This window comes from Rhea pennata, chromosome 4, assembly GCF_028389875.1.
Source record: "Rhea pennata isolate bPtePen1 chromosome 4, bPtePen1.pri, whole genome shotgun sequence".
NCBI classification, from domain to species: domain Eukaryota; kingdom Metazoa; phylum Chordata; class Aves; order Rheiformes; family Rheidae; genus Rhea; species Rhea pennata.
This window is the reverse complement of record NC_084666.1, coordinates 28,325,584-28,350,913: the sequence shown is the minus strand read 5'-3', so window position 1 is coordinate 28,350,913 and position 25,330 is coordinate 28,325,584. Positions and strand designations below refer to the sequence as shown.

General features: G+C 33.6%; 1 protein-coding gene across 15 annotated transcripts in view; it reads left to right on the top strand.

Moving 5' to 3' along the window:
- The window catches only part of FRYL (FRY like transcription coactivator), a 182,935-nt gene that overhangs the window by 88,576 nt on the left and 69,029 nt on the right, over positions 1–25,330 (top strand). For 10 of the 15 annotated variants that reach the window (XM_062575536.1, XM_062575538.1, XM_062575537.1 and 7 more), the window contains 18 exons: positions 1,126–1,265; positions 1,795–1,891; positions 4,731–4,810; positions 5,216–5,296; positions 5,769–5,937; positions 7,023–7,115; positions 8,872–8,970; positions 10,432–10,533; positions 13,417–13,461; positions 16,742–16,845; positions 17,469–17,577; positions 19,929–20,015; positions 20,626–20,797; positions 21,519–21,651; positions 21,941–22,048; positions 23,263–23,500; positions 24,141–24,326; positions 24,418–24,504. In XM_062575536.1, coding sequence (XP_062431520.1) covers positions 1,126–1,265; positions 1,795–1,891; positions 4,731–4,810; positions 5,216–5,296; positions 5,769–5,937; positions 7,023–7,115; positions 8,872–8,970; positions 10,432–10,533; positions 13,417–13,461; positions 16,742–16,845; positions 17,469–17,577; positions 19,929–20,015; positions 20,626–20,797; positions 21,519–21,651; positions 21,941–22,048; positions 23,263–23,500; positions 24,141–24,326; positions 24,418–24,504 — 2,130 coding nt within the window. Of the gene's footprint in view, positions 1–1,125; positions 1,266–1,794; positions 1,892–4,730; positions 4,811–5,215; positions 5,297–5,768; positions 5,938–7,022; positions 7,116–7,913; positions 7,991–8,871; positions 8,971–10,431; positions 10,534–13,416; positions 13,462–16,741; positions 16,846–17,468; positions 17,578–18,841; positions 18,897–19,928; positions 20,016–20,625; positions 20,798–21,518; positions 21,652–21,940; positions 22,049–23,262; positions 23,501–24,140; positions 24,327–24,417; positions 24,505–25,330 lie in introns of those variants that run through there. The other 5 variants (XM_062575544.1, XM_062575535.1, XM_062575532.1 and 2 more) reach the window with 3 other exon arrangements.

Here is a 25,330-nt window from a genome sequence, read left to right as displayed (position 1 = left end):
ATCAAAACATTCCTCTTCAGATTTTGTATACTTGTAGATTGTACTGCACACTAGGATGTAATGCTTTATAAGCTTTACAAGCTTTTTTTTTTATATATAAGAATGTGATTTTACTTATTTTCAGGAAGTTTTTCCACTTGTTTGCTTAATTCGTGGATTTTTTGTATGGATGGCTAGTTGGTTAACAAGTTGACTAAAATATTCTTATAATTGAAAAAGATCCTTTTGAGGTTTCATTATGATTGACAGAACAGCTCTATGCCTTAATCCCCTGAAAATGAAATGCCACAAACGAGGACACAGGAATAATGACATTGACTTTATTTTCTAGAGTGGTGAGTAGTGTATAGCAGATAAATTATGCTTAGAGAATGCCTTCTGTTGACTAGCTACCTACTGCCTTGTAGCGCAGAGTTTGTAGCTGCTTTGGGTTCGCTTTCACTAGCCATTCTTCTCTTCTCCAAGCTTAGGTACTGGTGAACTCTGTAACAGTTTACGTTAAAGGAAGCCTAGAGACTTAATACTATATTAAGGTTGCCCTTTTACTATCATTTCTACTGACACTGTTTCACTGGTATGATTATGACTCCTATCACTTTTCTGAAAAAAGCACTATATAGAGGAGTTTCGTTAAAAATAAATATAGCTGGAGAGTTAGAAGGTCAAAAATATTAAATGTAGAGTAAAATACAGAAAAGAAATCTGATTTTTGTTTGCAGTATAACCAAGAAGCATGCTTATGAGGGTTTATATACTTGCTCAGTTTAGGAGGGTTATCACTTGCTTGTCATCGGTAATGTAAAGGTACATATACTTCAAAGATGCGTATGGTAACATTCAGGGACATCCTAAAATACCTATTGTCTTCTCAATGGTTTTATACAGGTTGCCTGTTTGAATTTTGTGAACCCCCATGAGCTTCAAAATACTGTCTACTTAATTTGTATAATAATTGAATATAATATTTATGATAATTTTCCTTGATGAACATGTGTTAGGTTGCCACTTTGTAAAATAACGTAATACGTAATTCTTAAAATAATGTTAAAACTGATCGTAAAGAATAATTAAAAGTAGGATTTTTAGATTGATTTATCACATAAACTGTTTTCTTAATTATTACAGTTGATAAGCTCTATGAGCTCAGTAGCAGAGCACTGTCTCCCCTCCTTATTACGCACCTTGTTTGACTGGTACAGGCGTCAAAATGGAACAGAAGATGAATCTTATGAATATAGACCTCGTTCTAGCACAAAATCAAAGGGGTAAGAATTTTTCTTGGAGAAGTCTGCTTGATTTTGTATGCTTTCTATAAGAAAATATAGGTGTGCTTTGTGCTTTTTAGGAAAGTGTTTTGTGTTTTAGTTTGTCATTTCCTAAATTCATGGAGGAAGAAGATGAGTTTTCTGAGATTTTGCATTTAGCTTGCATAAAAGATGTGTGTAGAGTAGACTTAATGACTTTGTGGTTGACATAAAGAGGGAAATTGGACCCTGATAGTTTGTCCAAGTTAGTTTGTTCCCTTTCGGAACCCCTTTGTTCCAGTTGTTGGCAGGCCTGTTCAGGAGGGGGCAAGATGTCAACCCAGTAAAGAAAAAAATGGGGGATGTTGCCCGTTTCTTTGAGAGGAATGTAGAAAAGCATACTGTTCCACAACAAACCCAGAAGTTTTCCTAACCGTGCATTGAGATACATGTACAGCTATGCTTGCAGGAAAGATATCTATAATCCTTCTCTACTGTATCTGTAGTCAGTCTTATGTATGATAAGTGTGTGTTTGATTTGTTATTTTAGGGACGACCAACAACGTGAAAGAGATTATCTACTTGAAAGGAGGGACTTAGCTGTAGATTTCATTTTTTGTTTAGTTTTAATAGAGGTTCTAAAACAGGTAAGATATTTTGCTTTGTTTTTTTTCCCTAAAAGTATTTTTTATGTTTAAATATCAGTTTCAGTCATCACTTTAAATTTGTATATGCAAAACTGGAACCTATCTATGATGAGCACATGCAAGCCTATAGTTATTCCCACAGCTGCGTAAAGCCTTTGGCCTTATCTTTTGTTCACATGCCTATCTCCTATACTCTCTCAGTTCATGTATCTTGGCTCCACTAAGCTAAAGCTGCTGATTTAATGCAAAAAGCAGAATTGTATAAAATAATACTTCATTTATGATAAGCACCTTTTGTCTGATTAAATTTTTATTGGAGTGCAATATAAAATCTTTGAATAATGAGATTAAAATGTCACTTTTTTAATTAGAAAAGGCTTAGCATTTTGCTTTGCCTTTTGATAATGTGGTGGTAGTTGATGTCTGTGAATGCACATGTGCAATTTCTATTAATACAAAATTTGCATTCATGTATGCACAAGAGGATAGAATTTGGATTTTGAGCAACAGTATTTTTGTTTTTGTGTTTTTTGAGAGGAGAAAAATCCAAATCTTAAAAAAGGAAGACTTAAGTATTTGAAACATGAAGCATGCTTAAGCATTTTTTTTTATCTTTTGTATATAGGTATATGAAAATTAAATGTTTTCCTGTATTAAGAAAGGAGTATAGTTGTTTGAAGTTAATGATTATGTAGTTGTTTTTGGTAATCCATCATGAGGAAAAATGAAATTGTTAAAACATACTCCAGAGCTCTCTATTCTTCTTCCAAGCACCAAGCGGATATCCAAAGTGATATTCCTAAGCCACAAGTACAATGATGCAGAAAGTAGGAGGAACATCAAACTATTATATGTTAGTCTTTTACAGAAAATGTTTAGTTCATTGTCTTTCCTTGCCTAAATTTTCAGTTAGTGCTGAGAAAAAGGGAAATGGAATAGACCGTTCAGGATTGCAGGGTTATATATGTAGCTTCTGTATTTTGAACTGGTACCAGTTCTTCTGATGAAGAGAGAGATGCCAGTGATGCAGATTTCAGGAGAGATGCCAAAGTTTCGGCCTGAAAAGAGTCTGGGAAATGTCTATGTGGTGATTTCTCAGCGATTCAGTGAGCCTGTCAAGCTTGTACTCCAGACAGGATAAGCATTTTTCTGGAGTTCACCTCATTGGTTCTTATTTTATCTTTTGAAAGAGTGGAGAAGATAGAAAATCTGATGCATTTTGACTCCTTTTATTTGAGTAAGAATTCTCTGCATCTTGTCTTAAACTTATAAATGTACAAGTGTCTCTTGATTTAGGCCATATTTGTCCTTTTGGAGAAATTATTTTTTTCTCTAAATCTCCTTCTTTGTCATCAGTAGAAATCTGGCAATCAGGCATATCTGTATGGCTGATGGACTAGATTCACATCAGTATGTGTTGCTAGATCTCTAAATTTCACGGTTCTTAGCTACATACTACCTCTGAGAACTACAGAACAATATCCTCATTTCATTCATTTTAAATGTATTCTTCAGTCATATCTGGTGTCTTCCTCTGGCTGTGATATACTCTATTTCCACCCATCTTGCCCCAGTTTGATTTCTGTGGGCCTTAGTAAAGATATTTTCCTCTGGCAAAGACCTTCAGTGGGCCAGTAAAACTAGATACACCACTTGGGAGAATCCTTCAAGTAATTTAGTCTTACGAGTTACCTAAAAAATGGTTTTATATGTTTTGCCCATATTGCAAATCTGCATTTAGGCAATCAAAGCAGAGAAAGGATGGCTATTTATTAGTAAGTGTTCAAGATACGTTATTTACATTTATATTCATATTACATTCATCTTCCAGTCTTCCTGGGAGTCCCATCATTGTTTAATTCTTAGGAACTGGTTTGAGAGCGTGCAAAGGTATCACCCACCGTTTCTGTAATGCACACCAGACCATCTGGAGAGAGGTCATTCTACATACGACCTGTGTAGGAAAAAAAAGCTTTTGCTTAAATAATTTTTATAGAAATATTTGTTGTAAGAATCTAATGTAAGCCTCTTCCAGTGACCTTAAGTTCTTGGGTAAAGAGCTTTCTTGTCACAGAAGAGGATTATGAAATTCCCAAGCATAAGTGCTTCATTCTCTATAGCAAAACCACAAATCTTTTCTTCTAAAATATTTTAATGAAAATCATAATCAGTCTTAACTAGTAATATTTAATAGAGCTATCCTAGCCCCTTCATAAATTACTGTGAAAATTTAAAGATATTATGACTTCATAGTAATATATGATGGGCTTTTTTAATGAGGTATTTGATTCTTAAGCAAATATTTTCATTTAAACTTAAGAAAAGTGGTAACACTAAGGAGAACCTCAGTTAAAAAAGAAAAGTGTAGATGGAGAAATGTAAATGGAGAAAGTCACCTCATTTGCATTCTTGGTTCTTTAGTTTTGTCTTGCTCTATGCTGTGATACATTACACTGAAGTTAAATCTCAAGTACTAAGACCACACAATGAATAGTTAACCTATATAACCTATAATCTGATAAATTTTGATTACAACTTCATAATGATTAGATTACTGTGTGTTTTATTTTATCACGAATTTTATTGTGAATTTCATCCCTCAAACCAGTGCACAAAATGATTTAAAAGAATGTAAATACATATAAATTTTTGGCATTAAGTTACATTGTTAAAATTTTTAGATTTTCAGGCTGTGTAAATGTTCATACCTTACGGAGATAAATTGATAACTTATGTGAACAAAGGATTTGTTCTTTGGTGGGGGAGATTTTTACAGGGCGTATCATAGTACCTTTATGTACTTTGTACATGTATATAGAAAAAGATATTTGTATTCCAGATACCTGTTCACCCTGTGCCAGATCCTTTAGTACATGAAGTTCTAAACTTGGCTTTTAAGCACTTTAAACATAAGGAAGGGTAAGTTTCACTTGTATAATGTGAAATATATCATACTTATTATCACCTTTGATGATTTTTCTCCTTTGATTGCCTCACATGCAATGTATTGGTGATAATATTGTATAGGCATTATTAATAAGGATTAATATCCTTAAACTGAAAACATGTCCTGAACAACACAGCTGTGTTGAATATGCTACTGAGTTATTCTGCTTAATGTGTGGAGAATGGCTTGCATAGTCAGCCAGAGTAAGAAAAAATAAATGAAGTAAACTTTCTGTGCAGAATGTCTCTTAAGTCTGTTGAACATTTTCGTTCATTTCCATTATTTTAAGATTACATTCCTCCCTGTTATGGAAAATCATCTTTTTGTTTGTAATTGACTGCACACTTGGAATACCTCACCCTTTTTTTTTCTTCCAGGTATTCAGGAACCAACACTGGGAATGTGCATATTATTGCAGACTTGTATGCAGAAGTGACAGGGGTTCTTGCTCAATCAAAGTAAGCTCACTCTAACCTTTTTCTTGTATTTGGGGAAAAAAACAACACCAGCTTTAAGGACTATTTAATGTAATGTTCATTAATGACCGCAGCAACTAATCTTGTGTCAAGTATAGTGTGTTATGTCCTCCATATATCCCAGCACAATAATTTGAAGAAATAAAGTTCAAAGTTCTCCTTTATTTAAAACATAATATTTAGTACAAAACTCTAAGCTGTGGTGCAGGGATGCAGGAGAATGAGACTTGATATCCTTCAGTAATTGCTCTTCTGTTAACAAGTGTATTCTAATATGCTATTCATTATAGATCCTCCTAAATGCCTAGAGTCTGGGTATTAGAATCCACTTTATTTCTGTTTCTTGTAGTTGCTATTACCATTCACAGAAAAAATTAAATCAGTTCAAAATTACAGAAATCGTATAAAATTAATCAATAAATGCCAATATTTGCTCTCTATATCCCTTATTCAGGTTTCAAGCTGTTAGGAAGAAATTTGTCACTGAATTAAAGGAATTGCGACAAAAAGAACAGAGTCCTCATGTGGTACAAAGTATCATCAGTTTGATTATGGGAATGAAGTTTTTTCGAGTAAAAATGTATCCTGTGGAGGATTTTGAAGCATCGTTTCAGTTCATGCAGGTAAATGAATATTATAATGAACTCAAAATAACCATCGTTTTGATTGCAGCCAAGTGTCATTGTAATTTCATGACTTCAACAATCAGTTGCTCACTCCCTTTGTGTGTCACTGTTCTTCAGCCTTTTCTATTTAGCTCGTAAGTTCTCAGAGTAGGAAACATTGTTTCTCTACATTCCTGCAAGTACTTTGCACAATGAGAACTCATTCTTAGTTGTCCCAGTAAAATGCCAAAACTGTAATATGCAAAATTATTTGAGACTAAATGAAAATGTGTAGCAATCAAAAATTTTTATGATTTTATGGAAACAGTTTAAAAAAAGAACTTACTTCGTGTAGCTTTTTAAAATGATTGAGATGCCAACACTTTTACTTAAAAAGCACATCATTTAATTTTCAGAGATCTTAAAATGTCTTTGAAGCTTCCTTCTATTCATTGTGATTTTAAAAATTTGTCCTAATGAATAACTGAACCTCAGCTGATTCACAATAACCTGTATTATTGTAAATTGGTCATAAATTTTATTAGACACTTAACAGCCATTTACATTGATCTAGATCTTGAAAAATTTAACACATACATTGATGCTTTAGATTTTTTCCAGAGTCATCACTTTGGGAAAGTGGAGTGTTCATCCACATAATGATTATAAATTTCTCTCTAAAATGTTCTTTGCAAAAGTCACCTTGAAAATGGAAATGAATATATAAACACTTAAAATATTATTGTCTAATAATTTTAATATAAGATAAATATTTATTTTTGGAGTATTCAGAATAATCTGAATAGAAATACGTATTGTTTTCCTCTTTATATTCTGAGTAGAAAGCAGGTAGATACCTGGTATTGCTAATGTTCTCCTCTTAATTTCTTTTTAATTACAAATGAAACAGAATTTAAGTTTTTAATCTTTTGTAATGATGTTATTGTCAAGGAATACAAGACACTAAACTAAACACATTGTATTTATTAAATTTGAAGTAGTAATTAATGTAATACTCCTGGTAGTATTTATATCGTGTAGTGACATTTGTAAATCTTTCTTCTTTTTTTCTAAATCTTTTTTTAAAATGTTTCATCACAAAGGAATGTGCTCAATACTTCCTGGAAGTAAAAGATAAAGATATAAAACATGCACTTGCTGGTTTGTTTGTGGAAATCCTCATCCCTGTGGCTGCTGTAAGTTCTTCTACTTTTCCTATCCCTTTTCAGTTAAGCTCTCATTGTTGAAATTGCTTCTGTTAATCCATTATACTGCATTTTTACAGACTCAAAAAGACCAAGTAAATTGCCAGCATCTACATGAACTTATTGAAGGGAATGTGTCATTATGCTTTGCTTATTAGCAAAACCCTTTGCTAGTCCCAACCTATTTCCAGAGCCTTTTCTCATTAATTTTGTAGAACTTCTTATCACTAGAGCACTGTGTAATCTTATACTTGCTCTATGTTTTTCAGTGTTTTATTTTTTTTTTGAATATTTGTTCATTAAAAGGTCCCAAGGACCTTTCTCTATTAGCAGAATTCTCTTAAGTACTTTCTAGAATAAACTGTGAATACACAACATTTTTACACTTGGGTAGGGCGAGTGTGAACTCCTATACAAAAAGGTAGAATGTGTTTTATAGCTTATTAAATAAAAATTATTCAGAGAGCTGTGTGTCTACTAGACATGATCATTCAAGTGGAAGAGGGATACCATTTAAGCAAGCTAGTAGGAAAAGGAAGAGAAATATCTCTAAACTCCCTTTTTGTTTTAAAAATTATCAGTTATATCTTGAGCTGCCACAATATGTTTCTCTCCCTTTAGTATTCTTAACATTGGAACTCCTGAAAAATTAAAAAGGAGATCATCTCTTTCTTAAGGCTTGACCACAGAGAGGTGATGTCAGTAGTAACTGTTTCTTGACTGAAAACTTAGCCTTAACTGGACATATTTCTACTGTTTCCTAGTGAAGGAGCCTTTTTAAAAAGCAAATTCACTTACTTTGAATTCCATAGTTTTTTGGCATTTGGAGTGGGGGTGAATAGTGAAAGTACTTGCTTAGCATTTAGGTAAGTATAGTATTAGTTTACAAAATCATAATTTAAATAGTAAACACTGCACATGTTTTAATTAGGCAGTAGTGCATTTGGTAGTTGGAACTATTTGGTAGTAACCGCTGAGGCATGCATGTTGGCTGTGTATAATATGTGTGTTTGTGTACGTGAATTAAATATTTTTTACTGTTGTTTTGTGGAACACTTCCTACATGTATAGGTTGAGTCAGCACTTTAAACAGTTGGCTAGTGAGTCTTGATCTTTCTTTTTGATTCATAGAGCCTTTAATCATTCATACAAATGGAATTTCTTAAAGAGAAGATGAGAGTCCTATCAGAGATTGAAGTATAGTTGAGAGGTTTAGTTATTCTCTTGGAAGATGTGAGATGCAAGTTTGAATCCTTTTGAAGTAGATGAAGGAAGTGTATCTAGATTTTCTACATTCTGGATGAGTGCATTAGAAACTAACATATTGGGTTTCAACATTGTGACTTCTTTACTGTCATTCTCCTGCTTAGTCATTCAGTCATTCATATGTAAAAATATGACCCTGCAAGTATGATGAGTGATAAAATATTTTACAAATCCAAGTGGAAGTCAAGGGTGATCTATAAGCCCAGGGTTATATGCAAAAGCAAGAACAGTGTGTTGTTGGCAACAACTAAGTGTAGAAAAATAGGGCTAATGTAGTGGCATCTAGGAGGTGACTGAAAACATAAGTTACTATGTTTTAAAGGGGAGCTATATGTACTACAGAGATACTAAAATAATTACTTATTTATCTAATGTGAGATTTAAATACTGAATTCTTGGATTCCTGGGCTTCCTAATGTTTATGTTAACTGCCTTCTGTATAAAGCTTTGAACTCATATATCTATGTATTTTTTTTAATAGGCTGTTAAAAATGAAGTGAATGTGCCGTGTTTGAAAAATTTTGTGGAGATGCTTTATCAGACTACCTTTGAATTGAGTTCGAGAAAGAAGCACTCGCTGGTATTTTAAAGAAATATTACAATTCTCACTCATTTCGCTCATTTTAGACTTTTAAGCTAGTCCCTTATCTAAGAAAAGCTAGCAGCAGTATAAATTAAACTTTGATTTCTCAGCTCAATTAGAATTAAATTCACACTATCTATTGCATTTGCTCTAATTTTGATCTATGTCTTTGTGCAAGATTTGTGCTCTCTTATCTCACTTGGGAAATTGTCTTGAAACTGATGCTTGTTTTTAATTATTTTAGTTGGTTTTAGCACAGAGTTATTTAAACTAATGTCTCCTCTAATAAGAACTTACATTCAGAGAGTCTGTATGTTTAATTCATGTTTAATTATAAGATAGAAGTGGCAGACAGAAGACTTCTTCTGCAAAATAGCAACCTCTTAGTGGCCCTGTTGTGCCAGTTTTCTCCTCTGCTTTTATACATATACATACATACATACATACATATATATATATATATATATATGTATGTATATGTGTGTGTGTATATATATATATATATGTTTTTCCAATATCTTTTATTATCTCCTTTAGAGTCTAAGGACTTTTTTCCCTTAAGACTGCATCTTAGCATGGATTTAATTCTCTTATTAATGCAGTATTTGGCAGTTCTTTGTGACCACTGCATCCATGTTTCAAGTTGATACATTTAACTTTTCCCAAAATACAGATTTTGCATTACAACTAGCATAGTCAATAAATACAAGTTAATTTAAAATAATTTCTTTTCATTGTTATATTTGGGACTCTGATAGAGGCATGAGCTCTGTTTTCTGGTACTCCGAGAATATAGAGCCTGTGTTACTGTATGTGCTTAAAAACTGTATAGCAAGAATGAAAAGCAGTTGATGCCAGTTTTCACATTATGATTTTATATTTTAAATCAGAAACTTTGTTATATGAGGACTATCATTTACCTATTTGTCCTCATTCGTAAACTTTTTGCTGTACCAAGATAATCCGAAATCAGATTTTATATTACTTTCTATTATGTGTTCTGTTGAAAAGTGGCCAGTATTTGAACAAATGTTATGGTATAAGAGCAAAGAAAAGTCAGTGTAGTTTGCATATTCACAGAGTTTATTAAATTGTGCTTCATTACATATAAAAGCAGACCTTGAGGAAAAGTAACGTTTCTGACAACCTGAGATCTTTTGGCGGTCTTCGTCTGAGATCAGGGCTCCCTGCGGCGTGAGCTCTGAGCTGTGCCGTGGTGCCGTTGCCCTGGTCTCGCACCAGGAGCTCTTACGCTGCTCGTCGCAGCAGCCCGCCGTGCCGGGGTGCGTGTGCTCGCGCCAGAGGGGCTCCGGGCTGCCGTGCTAAAGCTCGTGCACAGACCTAGCTGCTGTGAGGGGGAGAGCTGAGAGCCGACCGTGGGTCTCGTTCTCGGCATGGGAGACTTGGGAGGGCTGCAAAAAAGGAATTTGATCAATCCTTTTTCCCCCCTGCTCATAGGCTTTGTATCCGTTGATCACCTGCCTGTTGTGTGTCAGTCAGAAACAGTTTTTTTTAAATAACTGGCACGTTTTCCTGCAGAACTGTTTGTCACATCTAAAGGTAAGAATCCTTTTCAATTCAGGAACAGTCACAAATCAGTAGCATTTATTCCAGTATGTTTTCAGCGTTCTAGTGCCAAATGAACAACAAATATTTAGCTCTTTAAAAGGACACTGTAAAATACATCTTTTTATATCCAAATGTCATAAGTCTCCATTGCCTAGTATAAGCTTTTCTGATGTTCTGTAGTGGTTTTCTATGGCGGGGGGATTTGTTTTAATTCTACTATGAATTGTCCATCAGTTTTGTTGAGTAAAATCTGTAAGAGAAGTATCTGCTAGTAAGTGCTATTTTTTTGCCAATTGGAGAAAGTACAAACTGTAGTTCTTCACATGGAAATGATTTTTGAGCATATGAATGGATTTTATACTTCTAAAATTTATGTCTCATATTGATTTATTAAAGGAATAGACAGTGAATCAGTAGGCCAAAGAAGTAATGTCTACAACTGTGTTTTGTAGCCTGTGATACAATCTTTTTCTAATAAAATTTACAGTGTCCCTTTAACTCGTGGCATCAGTTGATAGCATGAGCTGATTCAATAGTAAACATAAGCTAACTGATAAAAAGCAGAGATTGTGATACTTGGAAATTAGGGGTTTTTTTTAGTAAATTCATTGTAGTATTTACTGTTGCATACTTTCTTTCATTAATTTTGATTAACATAGTTCATGATTTTGTCTAATGTATTGATTTTGATATTTTTAATAAATTCTTTGATCCACCTTCACAATGTTCATTCTAGTTAGGTACGTGTGACAATTTCAAAAGTTATTAATAAAATATATAAACCATCTTGAAGTTAAAAGGAAGTAGGTTTAGCTGCTTGGATTTTTTTTTTTAAGGGTCATTTTGTTTTCATGACATCTTTCACACTTTTCTGTTGCTTGTTGGGGTTTTGTATATTTTTCATCTAACATTTGCAGTTCTTTTGCAATATCTGCCTTGATTTTTGTTTTCATTTTTATTTTGCTAAGCTAAAAGGCTTCTTTTGCTTTTGTTTTTAGAATTTTTTTTAATTCTTACATTCTAGATTTTTTTTTCTGGCGTAATATCCATTGCTGATAATGGATGTGTTAAAATTGTAAATGCCAGTGAGTTTAACTGATAGTTACTCAGCATGCATTTTATATTTTATGCAGTTCTGTTAACCACTAACAGCTTAACACATTTACCTTAAGGCTCTATTCAGCAGAAATTGTATGTATGAATTTCTGCAATTCAGAATTTGCAGTGTTTTGATGCTGTGCCATCAATGAGTTATTTAGGATGTTTTATGAATTGGTTTAATTTGGCCCACTGTATGTTTTTTGAGTGCCTAGCTTGTTCAGAAACTTTGTTGAGGTTAATCTTTAAAACTACTTCTCAACTATCCACCTGTTTCTTGTGAATGAATGTGTTCCTTTGTGTCTCTTGGTGCTAATTAAAATGCATGCACTCTATAATAAGTAATCTCATTAATTTATAAATCTGAATCTCCCAGGAGCTTAGTCTATTAGTTTTCCCTTTCCTCATTTTCTCCTGGTTACCTAATTATAAGTTATTTTATTTGCACTTATTTAAATATGTCAAATGTAATAAGGATTCCAAATCCATTCTCTCTGGTGTCCCTGATGTTCTTTAATCAAGTAATTTTGAGAGTTATTGGGAATTATTCTAGAGTACTAAAATGTTTTACCCATCTTCTTGTATGGGGAGAAAAACTAGACAAATTAAAGATTGAAATAATAATAGCACTTAGAATCTGTCACAGGAATATTCTAGCAAAAACATTTTATGAAGAGTATAGGGAAACTAGCAAGTTGCCAAGGAGGGAAACTAGATCATGAATTCATAGTGCTCGATTTCTTCTGTGATGACTGCTAAGTACGTGCGCTTACCCAGCGATGAATGCCAGGTCGTCATCCTTCAGTGACAGAAATAGATTTTCCCATTTGCTGTGGTGTGAGTGCCTGCACCTTGGCAGTTACTGCGTAATAACTGATGCACAGTACCTTCATATCCTACCTCTTACTGTGCAGTATTTCAGTGCAATGTTTCATTTAACAGCCGTAGCTACATTGCGCTTGGTGGTGCTCCTGAGAGTACTCTGAATCCCAGACCCAGTACTAGCAATATATATTTCCTTTGTAAACTGTTTATACTTTGTCTCAGTGCACACGGGCATGTTTCATGTAGAAAACATCCTTGCCTTCCTGAAAAGCAGCAGCTTAGTTTTCTTTTTCTTTCCTGTTATTACTGCTATGAGGAAGGACTAAATAGCTCTGTCTTGATCAAGTTGCTCTAGACCTGCAGTGTACCGGGCAGAGTCTTTTAGGATACACATAGCTGAGCATGACCTTGCGTGGTAGTTGGGTAACTATTTTAGCTTTGAGCCCACCAAGGCATTGCTTTATACACTGTCGTGTAGAGAAAACTCTGAATTTGCTCAGCAGGCTATAACAGTAATCAGTTTTTGTAAAACATTTTGTTTATTTTTTTGACCAGTATTTTTGTTAGACTAATTTTAGCAGATATCTGAGAAAACTGATAGATTTTTGAATGAAGCTGAGTTGTTTTGAACCCATGCCACCTCTTATAGGGGGAGAGGAAGTAATGTGTAAGAAATCTGCCAGAATGGGAGGGAAAATACCTAGCTTTCTGCACCACTGTTTGGTGAAAGATATTTTTCACTTTTATAGATTAACATTAGTACCTGTTACCATGAAACCTTCAAAGCTGGGGGAAACGTTTTCTGCTATTTTAGGAAAAATTGTATTTCTACTGAATAGAGTCTTTACTATACAGCTATCCGTTGTTTTTGTGCTTTTTTTTCATCTAACATGCATGTGCCTCCCATTCTCATGTTTGTTATGTTTTGCTGTCTCACATTGCTTTATTTAGATGCCATCTAACAACAGTATCAGAAAACAAATAGAAACATTGCAGGTGAGTTAATATGTTGTTACAACTCAGTGAAACATTGCTTTGTCTAATGTAAATGCTGTATTTTGTTTTTGTGTTAACTGTTGTATTCTGTGCTTTCCTTGCTCTGTAAAGTTACTGCTAGTACAGTGAAGATGCAACAGGACAAAGGACAGTTAATCTTTCAAAGATCTTTTTCTCTTGCCAAGGAATAAAGGAAAAAAATCAGAAAATTATCTAACATCAGTTTTCTTGAGGGTGAAAATGACTTGTGACTTGGTGAGATTGAGTATCAGTATTAGAGCTGGTTTCCTTGAGCAGCAGTGCATGTTTCCATTGGGAAGTAAAATGTCTACTCAGATGTATAGTTGTATCTGTTAATTCACTTTAAACAAAAGTCAGCAAACTTTGCATGTGAGCAAACATGAAAACATATTCACAATAAAAATGTGGAACTGATTTACTCTTAACAGCTTGCAGTGCTCTAACTTGAAAGACTTTTACACTGTTGGTTTTGCAGGTTTTAAAAAATAGGAATTGTTTTAGTTCAGAACAGAAGAAAAGTTTTACATCAGTGTTAAAAAGTACTTTCTTCAGTAAGTGACTACATTTAACTAACATGGAAAAAATACTGTTATGTTTCTTGCCTTCATTGAGATATGTTTCATTGACTTGTCTTATTGTGCCTTGTAGGACTGCTGTAGATTAGCTCTTACTTTTCTGTTTTTCAATAGACATACAGTTTGACAGCCTGTTCCATGTCTGCTGATAGTTTATCTGTGATAAAAGTTTCAGGAATTGAAACAGAATTATATTTGAAACAAAAATCCAAGAAAAATGCTTTAAAGCCTGATAGAGCTAAAAGACTGAAGTTCAACCAGGATGATGAATCAAACAGGCTGCTAGATACTGTATTCTAGATGCAGTAATTTCAGAGAGAAGAGCAAATACTAACATACTGACACTGAGCTTAAAATAAATGTGCCACAATTAGACAAAAAAAGCTATTTTTTTCTAGCATATTTGTTCAGGTGCTAGTTACTTCTAGTTATTAGAAGATATAATGAAAATTTCCAGTGCTTAAGAAATTAAAAGTGCTGCTGTATTTATAATCACGTAGCCCTTTTAAAATGTGAATGTCTCCTCATACATTCCACTTGTTGACAAAGAAGCGAACTTTTTCATAAGTGGTCAGAAATAGCTGTGTTGAATGATTAATCTCCTCAAACATGTTGTTGACTGAAGCATAAATATCTGCTACCTATACTGGCTTTTTGATTCAATCATTTAAAGCAATAGTAGATTTTTGGTTTATATTTTGCTTTTCTTTTCGACTTGTAAATTAATCCCCCCTTTGCAATATGAGATATAAGAAAACCAAAGCATTACTCAAGTAATTTACTAAAGTAAATTGCTCAAGTGTGTTACTCAAGTATTAACGAGAAAAGTTCTAGATAATGAATTTCAGATAGACATCGGTAATGTATCTCCCTGTGAATTCACAAACCTACTTTGAACATGCAGATATGTTGACCTGTAGGCTAGATATAATAATATTGTAGTTGATTAAAATCAACATTATCACAGTTTCGGCCTCTCATCCAGTTATGAGTCTTTGCCTCTTCCTTGCAACAACTGCTAGTAAATTCACTGAACATGAGATGTTTCAAGCAGTTCATCTGTCTGAATATTAACCAGAGATGGGTATGACTTTTTGGTTTTTAGATTTTGCCCAGATCACCTTCCTAAATTTACCCCCTGCCACAATTCATGTGTACCAGTTCAAGGTGATGATGGGAACATGCTGATTAAGCATGAAAGGAAGGGCAGGAGAGCATTATGCCTGACTTAGACTAATTTAAGCTATTGTGGAATAGCATCTTAAATGCACATTGAGACCAGTGAAGTGGAGAATTTGCTTGACTTTGATGTTCTGATAAACAGCCATATATGTTATCTGTGTCTAAAGTACCATGACTACTTTTATATCCATATTTTCTTGATACGCTTTTAGGCTACCAAAAATAATGATCCTGAGCCATTCATGTTAAAGCACCCATATTACTCTCCTTTTTATAGTCTACTGGGCATACATGGTTATGAAATGATTTGGATCAGCTTACTGATCTGACTTGGACTTTCTTATTGCTAGAGCCAGTGCAAAAGGAGCAGTGAAGGGAACAAAAGATGAGAGCATCTCTTTTCTTAATGGTACTGTCTTAGATCCACTTAAACACTTTATAAAATTCCACTTGTCTTGTCTTGGGAGGACGAAGTAACACTATTATTTTGATTGGCTTATGTTAGGGGCCACAAAAAGTGAGGTTAATTATGTTCAAGTCACCACATGGCAATTCTGTGTCTTGAAGTGGAAAGACTTCACTGGAGATGGGGAAGAATTGTTTTTACTGAGTGAATGCCTAAAAAGATGACACCTTGGAGTTGTCTGTTCTGTTCATAAGCTAGTACTAATGGCCAGCTTCAAGAGTAGCGTTGGACACTTCAGCATTATGTATACACTGAGAATCATCAGCTGGATGGCTGAAGTTGGTATGGAGAATGTGGATATAGAACTGTTACTGTTTTACGCAGTATGAGAGCTAGGAGTCCAATTAAAGTATAAATTAGTATCTTTAAGACAAAAAGAATTATTTTTCATACAGTACATAATTTAAACTTAATTACACCACAGGATTTTAGATTGATTCAAGCAGCTAGATTAACTGTTAAAATAAAAATCCATTAGAAGTGAGTAAAAACTAGTATAACTCTCAGGAAGCCCCTAAGTTGCTAGAAGCCTAGAGGGCATACTGAAAGAAGTATTGCTGTATACTTGCCTTTTTTTTTTTTTTTTTTTTTTTGCATTCTTTCCTTCTGCACCTGCTACTAACTGCTGTTTTGGACTGAATATCGTGTTTGACTCAAGACAGGTATTTGCTCATATATTGTTAGGCATGAGCTATAAGTTAGTTACCTATAAAGCAGGTATCCCTTCCCAGTAGCTTTCAGAGAAAAGTTATTTGAGGCAATACACTTTTGGTGTTCATCTCAAGAAAAATATCTGCTTGTTAGTTACTCTCTCAGAGTAAAAGATCTATACGAAATAATCTGGAATTACTAGTTCAATATTTAAATAGTATTGTAAATATGTAGTATAAGAATGTTTTTATGAAAACATTCAAACTCTTAGTCAAAGTATTAAAAACATCAGTTTTCATTGTTCAAAAAAATACTTTCTCAAAAGTTAAGAGTCTTGTGTGTGTCACACAGGCGACAGTAACTGCATTTTAAATTTATTTTACAGAATAAAGATCCCAAAATGTCCCGAGTTGCACTGGAATCTTTGTATAGATTATTGTGGGTTTATGTTATTAGAATAAAATGTGAAAGCAACACTGTAACTCAAAGGTAAGTTTATTATGCAATGCATTTTAATTCCACCCTGCCCCCAGTCAACACATAATTTGGAACCAGCTCCAGGAGAGTAGGGTATACAGAGGAACAGAAACTTAATCTTATTAGAGGGTGAAAAGAAATGTGATTAGTTTGCCAATAGACTGAAGAAAAGTCTATGATTGCTTTTAACTGTATGCAATGACAGAAGTCATGGATGGAGAGGTAAGAAGCAGGAAACTTGCTTATGCTAAAAGATGCTAATGGTGCCATAATAAATAGGCTATAAAGCGACCATCACTGAATGTAGACCATGAATGAAAAAAATGAAAAGAATTTTCTAAATATTAGCGTAGTGAGAATATGGAATAGTCATTCAGATTTTCCTCCTCCTCCTAAGTAGTTTAAAAGAAGATCTTGATCAGTTTATAAATTAGCATATGATACTGTTGCCTGTAACAGCAGATGGATGACTGTCTTACAGGGGAGGTCCTGCCTGTCATGTTTCTGTATTACGTGTAGTAGTAATCCCATACAATTAGCCGTATTTGAATAGTAACATCTACACTATTATAAAAAGTTATTTCTTAAAAAAAAATCTGGATTTGTTTATAATACTTGTTTCTAAACTCCTGTAGCCGTCTCATGAGCATTGTATCAGCACTTTTTCCAAAAGGATCACGTAGTGTGGTCCCTCGAGACACACCTCTGAATATATTTGTGAAGATTATTCAATTCATTGCTCAGGTAAGACCCTTCTAGACTATTTCTAAGTAGAGATATGAGAACAGATTGAGCATTATTTGGAAGAAATGTAAATTTGAGGTTGATTTTTGAAATATTTGTGCTGAACTAATGGCATTATATCTTGACTAAAATTTTCCCAAATATGTTTAATGAATGAAATTCTACTTTTACTAGTGACAAGATATGGAACGTAGAATTATTTTGCAGTAACTTCAAAAACTATTATGTATGAGCATTGTGATGATTAATATTAGTATTGCATTTATATTACATGCATACATGCATGCATACAATTAAATGCATATATACATAAAAAATTAGTATTATAATTAGTATGTTCCATTATAATACATTTATAAGGCACAAAGCATCTGACAATTATATCCTCTTTATTTTTAGTCTTCTGAATAGAGGGAAAAACGTGCAATATGTGCATTATTGTATATTAATATTGCATTGTATTTTTTGGTGTTTTTGGTGCTTCTTTGTCCTAATATCAAAATACAGCATATAACTTCAAGATATAGCACTAGCCCGTCAATAACATTATCAGGCTGAGACTTATATTTTCCTGTCTTACAGATAACTTGTCTATGCTTCAGTTTCTAAAATGATTTCCTTCTAGTCACACACGGATGAAGTGGAATACAAAAAGACAAAATCTTTCAATTTTTTTTTCTTTTTTTTTTTGTCTTCTAGAATTCTTCTCTTTATAGCTGATATTTAGAAAATATTTGACTTTATTTTTAAGAAGTTCTTACAACATCTGTTAACTTCATGCTTTGACACAGGGAATTAAAATTTGGGAAATATGTTGCAGTGGTTATTCATTCCTGTGGAAAAAACAGCCATTTTGACAACCCCTAAGTTCCTGAAAAATATCATTGAAAGCTCTTGGTAAAGACTTGGGTTCTGCAATTTAAATTTAGAGTTTCCATCTGCAGTGTGTTCTGGCTATTTGTTCCAGAGCTGAACAGAACTGGTTGCTGTCAGCTGTGTTGATGGGAGTCACAATACCTGAGAGCAAAGAGACTGTGTTCTGTTTCCTCGCTGCATCTTTTGCAACATATTCTTTATGTTGCAAATAAGCTGACTTAAAAGTAAAAAGGAAAAACCTGAATTGGAGTTGGAGAGAGATATTTGGATAAGGAGTTGGGAAAAAAATGGAGGCAAGAAGCCGATGGATGGGAATGCATAGACAGATAAGCTGTTGTTAAATGCTGGAATCAATGGATATATATCAGGATTTGAATGAGAAGCTCACATGGCAATGGGCTAAGCAGAAAATGAAATTACAATGGATTACTGGAAAAGGCCAGGTGCAGAGCTGAAAAAAAATAGAGAGAACCCAGAAAGTGAAATAGTTCACATCTAATGAGTAGCCATTCACTATTTTAGCCTCACTGTTTAATATGTGGTTTAAGCTTTATTTACTTTATTCTTGTTGATTCATGTTCTGAATACATAGTTCCCCCTGCGAATTTTCCTATTGCCTCTATCATCCTAGTTTCTGAGTACTTCTTAATTGTGTAGTATGTTTTTACATCTTGTTCTTTCATCAGAAAGTTTCTATTCTTTGGTGCATGTTTCTTCCAGAGTATATAAAATTGTATAATGTATAAGAATGGTTTCTAGTTTAACAGTTCCAAAAATGAGATCATATGGACCGAAACTAGACATTCTCTTCTAAGTAGATGTGAATAATAACCTATTATGAAAGTTTTATTTAATTCAACTGTCATCATATATAAGGACTTCCTGAAAGAAGCAGAAATAAGATTTGTTTTTCAAGGGAGTGTTCAGTTGTCTCATACATCAGACTGATTGTTTTATTTTTCTTTCTGGCTCATTTACTACATGTTTTTGACTGTAAAAAATGAGCCACAGTCATAAAGAAACACCATTTGCTATGCAAACTTGATCTAATTACTTTGAGTTACTGTAGCGTTTCTTACAGTAATTGAAACTGAAGTCTTGTGGATTGTGTACATATCGTATATGACTGTATAAACAAAACGTGTACCATACTGCAAAAGAGGAGTAACCCAAGGTTGCAGACAACCTTGATTCATGCGTTTCCAATTTGTATGTGTGTTTTAACATTTTAGTAATGTTATCTTAATGTAGCTTGTTTTTTGTTTTTGTTTTTTTTTCACTACAAAGCATATTAAATTATATTTCATTAAATAAACAAGAATGTTAATTCATGGGAATAATTAGCAAAGATTTTTTTTTTAATCGTGACTGATAATATAGTAGGACATGACATCCAGACCCTGTGCAAAGCCAAGAGATTTCCCTATGCAAATTAACAGAAAACAGATATCGTATCAATCTGTTTTCCTTTATAGGAACGTCTGGATTTCGCAATGAAAGAAATAATATTTGATCTTCTTAGTGTTGGAAAATCACCTAAAACCTTCACTATTAATCCAGAGGTAAAATAGGCTCATTACTTATATGTGGAGAAAAGGTATTGCGGAGCTGGGGGGAATTTGGGGGAAGGTGCTTAACTATTTTTGAGCTGGGATGAAAGCAGGCTCATGTGTATCAAAGCAGGTTCTCCTGACTAAACTAAAGAAGTAACTGTATTTGTGCATGATTGCTGCTTCATTTCTGGTGAGAAAGCTAGCAACAGTACTACAGTTTGGACTCATTTCAACAACAAATTCAGTAGGTATTGTGGATATTTGTTATAGTACAGTAAAGTAAAGCCTTTTTCGGGGAAGTCCTACCTAGCTCTTTGAGTTCGAGATCCAATCTTATAGATGAGAAACTTGAAGAAATACCTGCTTCAATATGTCATATTCAAGATTCATATCAAATCTTTTAGTGCTCTGTCCTGTAAAAAATAAAATAAGTACATTAGCCCCTGCCAGTTCAACTAGCTAAAATCAGAGTTGTGGGGGGGCACCAAAGGCTTGAACTTTATTAATTTTATTAGCCTGAAATGTAATATTTATATAATGTTTGTTCTCATCTATGTTACTTTAATGTTGTAATGTTTTGTTTCCTACTTCCTTTTTCTTCCCTTTGTTGCTATTGCAGAGGATGAATATAGGCCTCAGAGTCTTCCTTGTGATAGCAGATAGTTTGCAGCAGAAGGATGGTGAACCACCAATGCCGACAACAGGAGTTGTTCTTCCCTCAGGAAATACTCTGCGAGTGAAGAAAATTTTTCTTAATAAAACACTGACAGATGAGGAAGCAAAAGTTATAGGTATGCTGTATTATTTTGTAAGTTGATATTTCCACTGTATGTACACATCTTCAATTATCCTCAAGCATTACACTTGTGTAGACTTTATTTCTATATTTATTTTAGTTGTTACTAGGAAGCTAATGGTAATGTTTTAACAGAATTGTTCCGCTTCTGTAGTGAGGACTGCTTCAGAATATTGAACTTCTGGTGCCGCAAGACCAGATCCATGGCTTTTTTAAAACTATTTCTCATTGCTGAATTAGCACAAGAAAGCCTGAAAACTACTAGTGTGGCAACAGTTGTTCCCTTGATGTGTCTCTAGGATTTCCCAGCCCACAGCTGAAGTGGGGTGAAAGATTTTTAACCCCCACGCTGTACTGATCTTCCGATGATGAAGTATTCCCTAAGGGACTGTTGCAACATGTGTAATTTCAGCTAGAACGAAAATATTCAGAATTGAGAAAACAGAAAAGGAACTAAGAGCTACTTCCTTTTTACATTTTTCCTGACAGAAACTTCTACTTACACCTCCTACTCTTAATACCTAACCATACCTACTACATGTTCAGCATGCATTTTTTTTTGTTACAACACTTAAAGTATGTGTTCAATACCATCTTACTGTACAGAAGATGCTTGTCTGAAGCTGCGTAAATGGTGAATAAGTTAGTGAGAAAGTCAAAATAAAATGAGAACCTGGAATAGTGAAAGAAATTATATGAATTCTTTTTCTTTTCAGGAATGTCAATATACTATCCCCAAGTCAGAAAAGCACTAGATAGCATTCTTAGGCATTTGGACAAAGAAGTTGGAAGACCGATGTGCATGACAAGTGTGCAGATGTCCAATAAAGAACCTGAAGACATGATTACGTATGAATCAAAATATTTTTGTCATGATCATGTTATATTATTTTTATGCTTATATTATATTTTATGCTAATGTTATGTTTTAGGTACAAATATTAGTGCATTAAAACGTTAACTTTTAATTTTAATAATAAATTATGGCTAATTTCACTATAGATTGAGGTATATGATGTATAGATTGAGGGTGATAACTTGTTTTAGCCTCTGTAGTTTTGAGATTAATTTGAAAGTACTTGTGCTGTACTGAAGTAACTTTCGCTCCTGTTTTGTTGGATATAAACTGTTTTCATAGGGGTGAAAGAAAACCTAAAATAGATTTGTTCAGAACTTGTATTGCTGCTATTCCAAGGCTGATTCCAGATGGCATGAGCAGGACTGACCTCATTGAATTGCTTGCAAGGTAAGGAAAATGCAATTCTGCTCTTGCTGAGTGCTCTTTCCTTGTGTGTATGTGTGTGTGCGTGTGTGTAATAAAGAGTTTTCCAGTGCACTGTCTATGTAGCATGAGTCTGCTGCATACAAGGATCCATTCCTCCTCTTCCTGCTTACCTTCTGCACTTAGTCAAATGTTACCTATTGGCCAGAATAGCAGGAGGTAAATATGTCTTAAAAGAGGAGATTTTGAATTTAATGTAGATTTTTAAAGAGAAATTTTTGATAACAATTACAAAACAGTTTAAATTGATTGTGCCTTATCAGTGCTGATAAGTAGTTGAGACAGCTGGTGGGTATCTGAGTATTCAATGAGAATAGGTAGTTGAAACAAATGCAAACAATCTTTACTTACTAACTAAAGCAATAAACCTCATTGCTTTGTTCTCATTACCCTTCCCCCCTCCCTGTTTACTCAAAAGAAGGAAGAAGATAAAAATGGATTTAGATTAAATACACTGAAACATGTAGAACTGAGCAAGTGAACTCACTGTACTGTACGGGAGAGGCTGGGAAGAAGGGAGAGGTTTGGAGAGCAAGAGTATAGTTTTAAAATGCAGGTGCAGGGATCCTGATCAGTTTGTAATTCTGAAATACAAATGTATTTGGATGTAATATATTGAGTCAGTTTTTAAAAGTCTTTTTACAGTAATACAGTATTATATATTATATAACAATACAATATTTGATACATTTCTTTTAACAAGCTGAAACATTTTAAAGTATATGTGCTAAGGTTTGTTTGCGGGAGATTTTTCTCAGGTCCAGAGTAAACCTGCTTTATCTGTAGAAATAATGGTTTCTTTTAGATTTTAATTTGAAGAAAACAACTTGCATGTCACAGGGTGCTCATTGAGCTCCACAGTAGTTTAGTTGCTCAGATGCATTTTAATATGGGCCCATATGAAAAGCTTAAACATCTCTCTTGAAAATGATTTGTTTATACTTAGATTTGTGAAGTTTTGCATTATTTTACTCTAATTATAAAGCCTTCTGTTAGTAGCCTGTTTCAGACTTATTCACTGCAGAAAATGCATCTTTCTGGAAGTTTTCTGTGTTAATTAAAAAACAGAAAAAATAAAAGAAAGTAAAGAAGAACTTTTAACACCAAATTTTAATTTGTGAAGGCTGGCTTAGAAGGTGCAGATCTGGGGTAATGATACTGCTGTTTTTTCTAAACAGGCTGACAATTCATATGGACGAAGAACTGCGTGCCTTGGCTTTCAATACACTCCAAGCATTAATGCTTGATTTTCCAGATTGGCGGGAAGATGTTCTTTCAGGATTTGTTTATTTTATTGTGCGTGAAGTAACTGATGTCCATCCAACACTTCTTGACAATGCAGTAAAAATGTTAGTGCAGCTCATAAATCAGTGGAAACAAGCAGCCCAAATGCACAATAAAACCCAAGATTCTCAGGTATTTCCTGATAATATTCTTTGATATTAAAATACATAATTATCTACATACATTTTTGTTAGCATGCTTTATTGTCTGTCAAGTAACAAATATTTTACTTACTTCTTGCAGTGCTGGAAGATTTTTAGACCTGTTATTTTAAATGAAAATATCTGCCAGAAGTGCATTTTAATATTATTAAGTATTCTCTAAAAACTAACTTACGGCACATTTTTATTTACATCAAAAGTGACCAGGTGTAGCTGGAAATATATTTAATAGGAATGCTTAAAGAGTGGAACTAAATAAATGAATCATCTTTTACTATCAAATGGAAAAGATTTAAATAATTTAGTTATATATACTCTTAAAAGTGAGCGTTAATGACTTATTTTTATTTTTACCCTTGCTGCATTGTTCTCCTGAGAAAGTGAAATAAGAAAGACTTGTTTGTGATATTTATTTGGACTGAATTCAGAGAAACGATAAAAATACAAAGGAGCTGATAGTATAAAATTTTCATAATGTAGAAGTTTGACTAGCAACTAAGCATGATCTAAGTATCCTGCAATTAATTCTACCATTACTACTAATAAAACTGTATCTTGATGTGTTTACTTTGTTCTTAATTTTTGTTTACCTTGTATTATCTTTTCCTTAGCGTGGTGTATCCAATGGAGCTGCACATAACCTTCCTCTGGAGAAGACCCTTTGTTCCAGTGTATTTCATGTGGTAGAAGGCTTTGCTTTGGTTATTCTTTGCAGCACAAGGCCTGCAACCAGAAGATTAGCTGTCAGTGTTCTCCGAGAAATAAGGGCCTTGTTCACACTTTTAGAAATTTCCAAGGTAAGATGACTCATTCATGTAACTGCTCACTGAAAGTGTACTGCTTTTCTTGACTTTGAGTTTGTTATGTTTTGTATTTTGTCTTTCGTAGAGTGATGATGATTTGGCTATAGATGTGATGGACAGACTAAGTGCTTCTATCCTGGAGAGTTTCATACATCTCACTGGGGCTGATCAGGTAGGAGGTTGTTGTTGTTGTTATTCTTTATGTTAAACTAGATGTAAGATGGGGTAAAATCTTTGTCCCATGTGAATTTATATCTTTTAAATTACAGTGTCATTACATTGCTTTTACATTAGGCTTGAGGAAAGAGTGATTGTTTAGTATTTTTATCATTATTTTCTTTTTTCTTTTACCAAAGGAGCTTATAGACTGTTCATTGTAACTGTGTTGTTGGGATAATAAATGTATAAGAAATAGCAGGAATAAAACTTCTTTCTAATTTTATAGCCAAATTTGATTACGTAAGTAGTTTTATTATGCATAGTTGTTTTGATGTATGTATTGATTATGATTATTGAGTATTGATTATGTATATTATGTATTATCAATATCGTTTATTGATTATGATACATTATGATGTATGTATGATGTATTATGCTGTAATAATATAATGCTTTTATAAATAATGTAACACTATTAGTAATAATGCTATTAATTGGAGGAAGTTAATTTGCATAATTTAACATTGAGTATCTCTGTTATACTACTGGAATTGAATTAAGCCTATAGATTAAGGGGAGATAAACCTGTAAAAAATATACTTCAACTCTTATTCTATGTGGTTATAGTTCCATAAAAGTATTAGTGTTCTTTTAAAAATTAAATGAGATTTCTTCTATAGATCTTCATGTCTGTGCAAAATCTGCCTTCTGTGTACAGGTCACTAAAAAATAGAGTCTTTCCTAATTATTCAACTCTCATCACATAATTTAGTAGTTAGTATAACATCCTTTTCTATTGGTTGATAAATGAAGTTTTGGTCTGTTTCACATCTATCCAG